The following is a 12,068-nucleotide window of genomic DNA, read 5'->3' on the forward strand; positions in this document are numbered from 1 at the left end:
CCAAGGGACTCTCAAGAGTCTTCTCCAACACCACAGTTCAAAAGCATCAATTCTTTAGCACTCAGCTTTCTTTATAGTCCAACTCTCATGTTCATACATGACCACTGGAAAAACCATAGCCTTGACTAGACGGACCTCTTTTGGCATAGTAATGTCTCTGCTTTTTCATATGCTGTCTTGGTTGATCATAACTTTCCTTCTAAGAAGTAAGCATCTTTTAATTTCATTGTGGTAATCACTATCTGCAGTGATTTTGGAGCCCAGAAAAATAAAGTCAGCCACTGTTTCCACTGTTTCCTCATCTATTTGCCATGAAGACAAAGACAACTACTATATAATCTCATTCATATGTGAAATCTAAACAAAACCGATCTCCTAGACACAGAGAATAGGTTAATGGTTGCTAGTAGCATGGGGTTGGGGAGGCTGGGCAAAATGGGTAAAAGGAGTTAAAAATTGCAAATATCCAGCTATAAAATAAGTTATGAGAGTGTAGCATATGGCATGGTGACTACAGTTAAAAGTACTATCTTGAATAGTTGAAAGTTGCTAAGAGAGTAGATCTTAAAAGTTTTCATCACAACTAGAACTAGAACCATATGTTGTCATGGATGTTAACTAGACTTACTGTGGTGATCATTTCTCAGTATATGCAAATATCCAATCATGTTGTGCACCTGAAACTAATATGCCAATTGCATCTAAATTTTTTTAAAAAACAAACGTTTTAAATGTCTATGCTATGCAGATATGGGAGGAACAGGTGATGCCCTTTATAGCAAGGACTTCGTTATAGTTGAGGATGCCAATGATAAAATGTAATTACACACAGAAATTGATGTTATTAGGAATAGATAAGTCATATAACAGAGGAGATTAGGCAGAGGGCAGATATTTTACATGAGGTAAGCTGGAAGACTGGAAGACCAGTTTTCCCACATTCCTGAACATTATAGAAAATCATTTGCAGAGTAACTAGACCTGTCTCCTTTTTTTCTTTCAGAACCCTGTGTATAACTGGAGCACTGACATGCAGGGGATCATGTTAAGTTCCATCTTCTATGGTATACTCATCAGCCAAATTCCTTCAGGATATTTATCTGGAATATACTCTTTAAAGAAAATGATTGGTTTTGCATTATTTCTCAGTTCTCTATTTACCCTGCTCCTCCCACTCGCAGCTGAACTTGGAGAAATTTGGGTCATTATATGCCGAGTAATCAAGGGAATGTTCCAGGTATAAAGATAATGCAAAATAGAATACTACTCAGCCATAAAAAAGAATGAATTTTATTCAGTTCTAGTGAGGTGGATGAACCTAGAATCTGTTATAAAGAATGAAGTCAGAAAGAGAAAAACAAATATCATATATTAATACATATATATGGAATCTAGAAAATGGCATTGAGGAACTTATTTGCAGGGAAGGAATGGAGACACAGACGTAGAGAATGGTCTTGTGGACCCAGTGGGGGACGGCAAGAGTGGGATGAGTGGAGAAAGTAGCATTGACATATATGCACTACTAAGTGAAAATAGATAGCTGGTGTGAAGTTGCTGTCTAACACAGGGATCCCAGCCTGGTGCCCTGTGATGGCCTAAAGGGGCAGGATGAGTCGGGGAGATGCAGGCTCAAGAGGGAGGGGATATACATATAATTATGGCTGACCCACATTCTTATACAGCAGAAACCAATACAACATTGTAAAGCAATTTTTCTCCAATTAAAAAAATAAAAAGATAATGCAAAAACTAGAGTTTAAATTCACAGAACATGTCAGAGATCAAATGTTCTAATCATTCTTTCAGGGGATAACCTTAACAACTCAGCAAGTAATATGGATCAAGTGGGCTCCTCCCTTGGAACTAACGCGACTTACTTCTCTGAGTTTGTCAGGTAATGACTTAGGGCCTAGAATGTTTAATCCCATTGTCATCTCATTGTAGCATGTTCTGCCCTAAAACATAAGAAATATGTGTGTTTTGAACTGTCAAGGGCTTTGGAAACCATCCACGCTTTAAATATGTGGAAACTGTCTAGGACAGAGAAGAGGTTTCCTTATCTCTAACAACAGCAAAAAGAGAAGAAAGCAAATATTTCATTAGTTTCTTCTGTTTGGTATTATATCAATATTTCACTAGAAGTTGTTCACTGCCACCATGAAGCTACATTATCTCCATTTCCGGATACCTGCATTCATTAGGGGTGTTCCTTGTGCCTTCTGATTAGGACTTCTACTAGGACCCTGTATTGTCCTGCTTATCACTGGATTCATCTGTGACTCCCTGGGATGGCCCATGGTCTTTTATATTTTTGGTGAGTCTCTTTCTATAAAAATCCCAGTCATTATTTAGAGGTCTAAAAAACCTAAAATTAAATGCAAAATTTAATAATTTATATGAAGTTAACAATATTAAAAATCATAAATCACATTGAAGGAAAAAGAGCTGTCAACTTTCCTTAATTTGTTATTGCAAGCAAGACATCACGCTCAGAACTATACAGGCATTATTGTATATAATTTCACAACTCTATAACATCAATGCTATAGAAACATATCCCTTACGTAAACTCATGGGGAAAGGGATGATCAGAACAGCTCAAACATAGTATGAGTATACTATGTATACTTAACATCCCAAGCACGATTTGGTACATCATCTTATGTGAAAGTGAAAGTTGCTCAGTCATGTCCGACTCTTTGAGACCGCAAGGACTATACAGTCCCTATGCCAGAATACTGAAGTGGGTAGCTATTCCCTTTACCAGGGGATCTTCCCAACCCAGGGATCGAACCCAGGTCTTCCACACTGCAGGTGGATTCTTTACCAGCTGAAACACCAGAGAAGCCCAAGAAGGGTAATCTATCCCTTCTCCAGAGGATCTTCCGGACCCAGGAATCGAACTGGGGCCTCCTACATTGCAGGTGGATTCTTTACCAGCTGAGCTACCAGGGAAGCCCTATCATCTCATAATCAAACACATTAGTTTCTAGAGTGACACATGAAATTCTCAACAAATTGGAATAAATGAAAAACTATAAAGGATTGGGGTTTCCAGATAAGTTAGAAAATCACTTTCAAATCTTGATTTTAAATTTGTCAATAAGGGACTGTGGATGAGTACTTTTATACTCATTTGATAGACAAAGAACAATATAGAGGCTTAATGCAGAGGGATCTATTTATGAAGTGATTATTTTAAATGGTATTAAGATGTGGCAGAATCAGAGTTAGAGGAGTGATCTGGTGCTAGCAAAACAGAAGCTAATACCATCCCCAGGTCCAAAGGGGCAAGCAAGGGAGTAATTGATGGTAATCTACTAAGAGAGAGTCCTTTAGAGATATCTACATTGAGAGGACCTGTGACTTTTCATAAAAGGGAGTATAGAGGCAATGATGGGGAAGGTCATAACTAGGGAAGGAGACACCCTAATCTCCTTCAAGTCTCTCCTTCTAATCTTCTGCTTAGGCTTGCTTCTGCCCAAATCTATCTGGAAAGCAGAGGACATGGGGGCTTGTTGATGTTCATTGAAGTCAGCCAATCTGTGGCCAAAGAAGGGTAAAGAAGGGTGGACAGTGGATCTATAGGGAGCCTCCAATACACACAGGGAGCAAATGGCCGAGCCATAATGTGAAAATATGTCTTCCATCCTCTCAGTTTCACTGCTCTTCATCATTGCCATTAGTCATCAAATATTTTTTCTGTTCCTTTCTCTTATTCTCTTTCTGATATTCCCACTACACATATATTACACCATTGTAGTTGTCCCACAATTGTTGGATATTCTTTTCTTTTTAATTCTTTTATTCTATTTGCATTTCAGGTTTGGAAATTCATATGGACATTTCTTGAAGTTCAGTGATTTTTTTCCTTCAACCATGTCTATCTATTAATGAGCCCATTAAAGGCATTCTTCATTTCTGTTACCATGTTTTTAATTTACAGCATTTTCTTTTGATTGTTAGAATCTGTCTCTCTACTTACATTACTACTTATTCTTGTATGTTGTCTTTTTCACAGGCTTTTTAATCATGTGTTAAATTCTTGATCTCATAATTCCATACCTCTGCTAATATCTGAGTCTAGTTCTGATGCTTACTCTGTCTCTTCAAACTGTTTTGTGTGTGTGTGTGTCTTTTTCTATGCTTCATGGTTTTCTTGTTGAAAGCTCAACAAAATACACTAAAATGAACTGAAATAAATAGCCCTTTAGTGTGAGGTTTTATGTTTTACTGGTTACAGGTTAATCTGGCTTACTGTGTGCTCTAAGTTTCAGAGGTTACAATTTCCTCTGGTATCTTTGTTTTTGTCTTTCCTGTAGTTTTTTTAGTTTCTCTAGAGACTTATTAAATAAGGTTTGGGACATGCAATTCTAGATGGATTCCCACTAACATGCAAGGATTCTTCTGTTATGGTGGTAAGGTGTGTGTGTTGGGAGAAAGTGTTCTGTGGTCAATGATTTGGTCTCGGTTTTGGTGAGCCTGCACCCCTGAGCTTCACAAGTTCTCAGTTTTGTTTTTTTCCCCCTCCTTAAGTGAGACTGGAAGAAGGGTCTGGAGTTGGGCGTTTCCCTTTCCTTAAGTTGGTGAGGCTCTGGTAAAATAATTTCCCCTTGAGTAGTTTTTGTGAAGAACAGAATGCTCTAGATGTAATTAAGAATGGCTACTTTGCCCATCCTCTCCTAGAAGGATTAAGAGATTTTCTTCTTATATTCACTGTGAGAATCTGGCAGGTCTTCTGGAAATAAAACTCACAAAAGTGTGGGAGGTCTGCTTAGGCCTGGGCCCCCTCCCACCCAGATTTTTCATCTCTCAAAGTTGTCCACACTGAACCTATGGTAAACCATCATATGCTAGGTTTTCCTACTCTACTACTGACTGGTTCCATTGGAATTTTCTGTTTCTGGGCTTCTGTTCTGGGAACTTGTAATTCTCTGCCTCTGTCTGTCTGTCTCTCTAGAGATAGGAGGGCAGTGGTTTGGGGGCAGTGGTTTGCCCTGTGACCTCAATTCTCTGCCAGATAAAGAAGCACTGTCTGATGTTTAGTTTGTTCAACATTTGATGATGACTTCCAAGCTCCTTATATGCCTCCCAAATGTTAGAACTGTCCAAGCCTCAATGCCCATAAATCAAGTTGAAGTTCTTCAGTCCACATTTGACCTGAACAAGTACCATCAATCAACCCAACAATACCATTCTTTCCCTGGTGCCTGTACCTTTGACTCCATGCGCTGAACCTCCGTGATCAGGCATTTCCTTCTCATCTCAGCTGCTGTGGTCCTGCTGTCCCTGCATTGGACTTCATCCTTCTGGCCATTTCCTCTCAGTCTCTTTTGCAGAGACTTGCAGAGATTCTCCTCTTCTGCTTGCCACTAACTGTTGTTTTTCTTCAAAGCTGTTCTCCAGTCTCCTCTCTACAGCTATTTTCCCTCTCTAGACAATATAATCCATGCTGAAGTGTCAGTTACCACTTACTAACCATGTGCCCCTGAGCAAGTAAATAGACCTTTCTGAGCATCCATTTTCCCATTTTGAAAGAAAGCTAATAGCATCAAATGAGTTTTCTAAGGACTGGCTACAGTAATTCAGAGAAATATATTGTATTTCCTGTGTATTTATTAGATGTTCATGTCTATTTACATTTTGCCTTGGGTTTGGGCACTCAGGTCACAGAATGAGGTGGAAATGGTATTCTGTCAAACTATTCTTTTAATGTTGTCTTAAAGCGTGTTGCAAAAGTCTGAGATCCTACAATGGCTCCAGCTTTCCACATGGTCTGATCTCATTACCTCTCATCCTCATCCATTACCATCCTCACCTTGCTCCCTGTCCAGTGACACCGGCTTCATAACTCTGGGCCTTGGCACTTATTTCTCCCTCAGCCTAGAGTGTCTGTGCCCATGTCGGTGTCCTCACTTTCCCTGAACATAGTGCTCCTTTGTTCCTCTCCCCATAACTCTCTTCCCTAGCTCTTGTCACTGACATTTACTACCTTTTGCTTAATTACTATTCACTATCTCTCTCATCCATTAGAAAGTAAACTCTGTAAAGGCAGGGCGTGTGTCTGCTTTATTCACTGCTGCATTCCCATGACCTAGAATGGTACATGGTACATAATGGCATTTAACCAGTGCATTTGTCAAATGAATGAATGCATTTCTGGAAGCCTGACTACTAAGCAATACACATTCCCTATCCTAACAGAGGATTCCTTATGATCAGGTCATTAGTATAAAAAACTCAAAAGCAGCAAACAATTTGGCAGACACTTATGGGACTTGGACGATCCTGAAGGCCTAGACTGCATCTTAGGAGTATGGCCAAGGCCTGCTTCTCAAAACCAGGTGATTGTCAAGCCTTGTATGAGCCCAGTTACACCCCCCTCTCACGGTAGAACACATTAAGAATCTGTAGAGATAATGGTAATCTGTAGAGATAATGGTGTGAGAGCATGGAGAATAATAGAGGCTAAGAAATCAGGAGAGGCCAGAGGGTTTGCTACCATTTCTGCAAAATTCACTCTGTTGGAAGAGGCAGGTGTGGATACAAAGAAAATTATGAAAAATTTAAGCCTTGTTGCAAAGTTCCAAAAAGAAAGAGGAGGTCCAGGTTCTCAGACCAGTAATGAAAAGTGCCCATTTGGAAAAGAAACTCACTACGGACAGAGCAATTTCAATTCTAATTTGTCCTGCTCTGATAGGTGCTTGTGGCTGCGCCTTAAGTGTTCTCTGGTTCATTCTGTTTTATGAGGACCCAAAGGACCACCCATATATAAGCATCAGAGAGAAGGAATACATCACATCCGCTCTCACCCAGCAGGTAGAATCCGCATGCTCCACTTTGGTATCTCCCAGATTCTGTGCCAAATGAAATGTGTTCCAGCTTGACCTAATGTGCTAATGATTAATGGGTTCCCTTCCAGGTCAGCTCAAGTACACCCATCAAAGTGCCCATCAAAGCTATGCTGAAGTCTGCTCCACTCTGGGTCATTTCCCTCTGTGGTTTTGCTTTTTTCTGGTCAAATACCTTCCTGAGTATTTATACACCAATATATATTGACTACAAGCTTCATGTCGATGTAAAAGAGGTAAATACACCTTTTCCTCTTCACTTTATGAAGGACTTTGTGCCCATGTCTTTTTCTCCCATGACTGTAGTCCTAGCTCTTGCCCGTCCCTATACTATTTGGGCTTCTGAGGGCGCTAGTGGTAAAGAACCTGCCTGCTAATGCAAGAGACAGAGAGACGTGGGTTCAGTCCCTGGGTCAGGGAGATCCCCTGGAGGAGGGCAACGCAAACCCACTCCAGTATTCTTGCCTGGAGAATCCCATGAACAGAGGAGCCTAGCAGGATATAGTCCATAGGGTCTCAAAGTCGGACATGACTGAAGCGACTTAGCACTCATAATATTTAGCTGATGTTCTTTACCTAGAGATTTCACCATTTCCGATTATTATGTTAACAGTGCCCAGAACAAAAGTGTAGACATCCTTTCTAGCACTCCCACAAAAATACACACCACCCAGCTTCCCACAGATTCCATATCTCCCATTCCCTGTAATAATAACCTCTGTGTATTCCTTAGCTCAATACCATTGTTCCCGGCAGGGATGCGGATTCTCCCCTGAAAGTCAATTGGCCAGAGTATACCACTCATCACAGCTCATACCAATCCTCTCCACAGGGGAGAGGCAAAGAGTCCTGGGAACCCGTGACTCATATCTTGCTCTGAAAGGACTGCCATTCTCATTGCTTTTCTGACTTGAAAAAGTACAAACGCCTGAAACCTTCTGTTGCTTGATGCCATAATAACCAGGAAAGACTCCTTTAGAAATGGAGTCTGGGCTTGCCACTTTGAGACATTCTATAATGAACTTCCAACTACCCAGCCTAGGGACTAGCGTGACACTAAGGTCTTTTAAGCTCTGTATGATTCAGTGTAATCTTCCACTAGACCACGGATTTGTTGCAAAGATTAACAGCAGCTGGTCCAGAATAAGCACCATATACATGTCTTCTATTATCGTTATTATTTGTCATTTTCCTCAGGGATAGCATTTCCCATCTCCAACTTAGTCTTCCTCTCTGCCATCTAGAACTTTCAGGTCCCAAGACAATGCAATAGAAAACTAAGCAGATTGTGATGTCTGTTTCTGACCTCCAAACTATTTTTCTCTTTCTCTTGGGTAGCATGAAATAATTCTGGGGTTGCATGTTGATTGTTTCCTGTGTGATAATACAAATTTTTGATACTGAATTTCAGTGTAGGGATTATTCCATTTCTCATATTCACTCACAATAACATTTCCTCCTCAGAATGGGCTGCTGTCTTCTATCCCCCATTTGTTTGCCTGGATTTTTGCTGTCCTAGCAGGTTATATGGCAGACATCTTCCAGACCAGGAATACTTTCAGTCTAGTCACCATCCGGAAACTCTTCACCTCGCTAGGTAAGAAATAGCCAATACGTTCAAGTATTTTGGGGTATCCCCCATCTTTGGCATGCACCTGACTGTTGTCTGAATCATTCCCCAGGACTTCTCCTGCCTTCCCTCTTCAGCCTCTGCCTGCTTTACCTGAGTTCCAACTTCTATAGCACTGTAATTTTCCTGATACTTGCTAATTCAACAGGAAGCTTTGCTATGGGTGGACTAATGATAAATATCGTGGATATCGCTCCCAGGTAGGTTTTTAAAATCTCTTTCTTGTATCTAAGTACTCAAGGATCTTTTAAGATTCCAACTATTTTGGAATTGATGGTCAACAGGCCAAACATTCTGAAGAAGCATTGATACAGGTCAGACATAAAAAGTATATATTATCACTCCTCAACCAACAATTAGCAATATTTATTTTGCAACTAAGGAAACTGACATTCAGATACTTGATTATCAGCCTAAGATCTCACCACTGGCTTGGATATTACCTAGGATTATAATCCAGATCTGGCTGGCAAAAAACTTTTCCTCTTTTTACTGTGCTATACCCTTTTTAGATATAATATACCCTTTTTAGATATAATAAGTGTGACTGATGGAAGCGGTTCTGTTGTTTGCACAATTCCAGGGGACACTGTCCAGGGCTGGCACTTTCCGGAGAACATAGATCCAATATAAACAGAATTCTCTGAAGTTTTGTAAATCTGCAGCCTGGGGTAGAGGGGCATAGATCAACCAAGAATATTCTAATTTGTCACAATTTTGTAAAGAATCTTGTCCATCAGATCTACAGTAGGTGAAGGCCAAAGTAACAAAGACATGTATCCATTTGATTTATTCAGTTTTGAGACCCTCCTTGAAAATGCCTGCAAGTTTTCTGACTACTTGGAATTATATAAAGACATAAAAGGATTATTTGCTACAGAATACACAATGCCAGTTGGGCCATATGCACTCTGAGAACCAGGTAAATTAAAAATGTATCTACAGATAGATTAAGAAAATTATAAATAGCTACCATTTTGGGGGCCTTCCCTGTTGGCTCAGTGGTAAAGAATCCGCTCGCCAATGTAGGAGATGGGCGTTCAATCCCCAAGTCAGGAAGATCCTCTGGAGTAAGAAATGGCAACCCACTCCAATATTCTTAGGTAGGAAATCCCATGGACAAAGGAGCCTGGTGGGCTGCAAGTCCATGGGGTCGCAAAAGAATTGGACATGACTTGGTGACTAACCAGCAAGAACAACCATTTATTATTTTTTATGTGACATGCCCCACTGTAAGATAATATTGTCCAGAAAGTATGAGAAAAGAAACCAAAGCCCAGGGAAATGAATGTATATAAAGTCACATGATTAGTAATAAGTAGAAGGAGGATTAATACCTAGATTTGCCTGCCTCCAGAGCTGCCTAGATGTAGTCAATGCCTCCCTAGTGTTATTCACCAGTACCTGGTCAGTAGGATGGGAAATACCTTGGCCAGCAATGGCTTGGATATCACAGAACTTGACTGGTGTTGCATCATTCCAGTGGGTCCAAATTCCATGTTAGCCAGGTGATTTTGTAAGGTCATAGAAGATAAACTAATATACAATTTGGAAATATTATTAGCCTCTTAAGCTAGATCATCCTTAATATTTAGGGTATATGTATTAATACATTATGTCACAAACAATTCTTAAACTTTTTAATTAATGAGTTAATTTATTCCTAATGTTTCTAGTCATATATCTCCCTTGCCTATTAAAAAGAGTTCCCTTAGAAGATAAATTACTAAATTTTCCTTTTAGGGGAATTTGATCTTTGCTAGAACTGAGGAATGGGCAAATGATTACATTTGTTTGAGTAGAACCAAGATGACAAGAAAGAAGGTCTGGAAGGAATAAGAAGAGATACAGATGTGGTTCCATGAGAATATTGTTTGGGAAATGGAGTGAGACAGAGCAGACCTGGAAATGTAGTGACCATCTCTTTGGTGGGTAGCAAGAGTGGAAAAGCACAGAGGATTCTAAAGATGCTATGTGATGCATTAAGAAGGCACTGTCATCCCCTTGACATTCTTAAAGGGAGGCTCCAAAATGTTTTTTAATTATTTTTGACTGATGGATGGGTCATGTACTCTTCAATTTCCCTCCATGTAAGATTAAAGTATAGTTTAGACATCTGAATCTTGTTCTGGTTCTACTGAATCATTATTAAATCAAAATATAAAATCAATTAAATTGAAAGTCTGCTTCAGCAGCTATTTATACTTCCAAAATGCTTTTACCATGTGATGTTACAGTTGAAGAAGCAATTTTAGAGCTAACTCCTGTCCAGAGAATCATCCAGCATTAAAACAATCTCAGGGCTTTCCTGATAGCTCAGCTGGTAAAGAATTCACCTGCAATGTGAGAGACCTGGGTTTGATTCCTGGGTTGGGAAGATCCCCTGGAGGAGGGTATGGCAACCCACTTCAGTATTCTTGCCCAGAGAATCCCCAAGGACAGAGGAGCCTGGCAGGCTATAGTCCATGGGGTCGGAAAGAGTTGGACACAACTGAGCAATTTTAGAGCTAACTGCTGTCCAGGGAATTGTCCAGCATTAAAACCATCTCAAGACTGTTTTCATTCCCCATATCAAATACCTACCATTTGAGGTTTGGATGGCATGAGGAATGCAGCATAAAAAGCTCTCACCTTGCCAATCACAGGTTGGTGAATCACTCCATATTGTGGATGTGCAATGATTTTCAGAGGAACTGTCATGGCACTCAGGATTCTTGACACTGGGGACTGCTGAATCATAAAGCAAACTGAATTAAGATTAAATGACTGAAATCACTCGGAATACATTCTTTAATCACAGTGAAATTAGGGTTGCTAGCAAAAGACAGTGAAATTAGGGTTGCTATCAAAAGCAAACAATAGATAACTCCCATTGCTTTGAAGTTAATGTTTAGGTCAAAGGAGAAATCACATTTGAAATTAGAAAATACTTTGCATTACAATGAAATGTGACATATCATTGATAAGCATGTGGGGTGCATTTAAAAATCATACCCAGAGAGAAAGGTATAGCTTTAAACTTATATACTGATAGACAATTAAGTCTTAAAATCAGTAACCATGTTTGTATCTCAAGTAGGTAAGGAAAAAAAGTAGCAAATTAAACCCAAAGAAAGTAGACGGGAAGAAATTATGAAGATGAGGACCAAAAAAAAAAACCAAAATGATAACATAAAGCCAACAATATCAAAGTTGCTTCTTTTAAAATTAATAAAATAAGATCAAGAAAAAGGAAAAAAATTACCAATATAAGAAATGAAAAAGGGTGCATTGTAGTAAGTTTTAGCACATAATAAAGCAACAGAATATTGTAAACAATATGATAAATATTATAAACATTTATTGAAGGCAAAAATGACAGGCGCTCCCAAAGGCAGAAGTGGCCCTGAACCCAGGGATTCTATTGCTAAAATTAAAAAGGAAGCAACGAATACGGCAGACAACTGATGGTTTCTGCCCAATCTGTACCTGTGGTTGCTCATAACCATAAATGTTCTTCTTCACACATTAAAAGACACTCTCCAGCTCCCCTCAAAAAGAGACAAATCAAATTTCCACCCTGTGACTACATACACCTCCACAAT

At 39.6% G+C, this 12,068-nt stretch overlaps 1 protein-coding gene across 3 annotated transcripts in view; it reads left to right on the forward strand.

The window, feature by feature from the left end:
- SLC17A1 (solute carrier family 17 member 1) overlaps window positions 1-12,068 on the forward strand; it is a 49,606-nt gene that overhangs the window by 14,283 nt on the left and 23,255 nt on the right. For all 3 annotated transcript variants that reach the window (XM_043450613.1, XM_043450615.1, XM_043450616.1), the window contains exons 4-10: window positions 1,004-1,237; window positions 1,810-1,897; window positions 2,231-2,317; window positions 6,704-6,822; window positions 6,926-7,090; window positions 8,319-8,451; window positions 8,537-8,684. In XM_043450613.1, the coding sequence (XP_043306548.1) occupies window positions 1,004-1,237; window positions 1,810-1,897; window positions 2,231-2,317; window positions 6,704-6,822; window positions 6,926-7,090; window positions 8,319-8,451; window positions 8,537-8,684 (974 nt within the window). The remainder of the gene's footprint in view (window positions 1-1,003; window positions 1,238-1,809; window positions 1,898-2,230; window positions 2,318-6,703; window positions 6,823-6,925; window positions 7,091-8,318; window positions 8,452-8,536; window positions 8,685-12,068) is intronic.

Source organism: Cervus canadensis, chromosome 28, assembly GCF_019320065.1.
Source record: "Cervus canadensis isolate Bull #8, Minnesota chromosome 28, ASM1932006v1, whole genome shotgun sequence".
Classification (NCBI taxonomy): domain Eukaryota; kingdom Metazoa; phylum Chordata; class Mammalia; order Artiodactyla; family Cervidae; genus Cervus; species Cervus canadensis.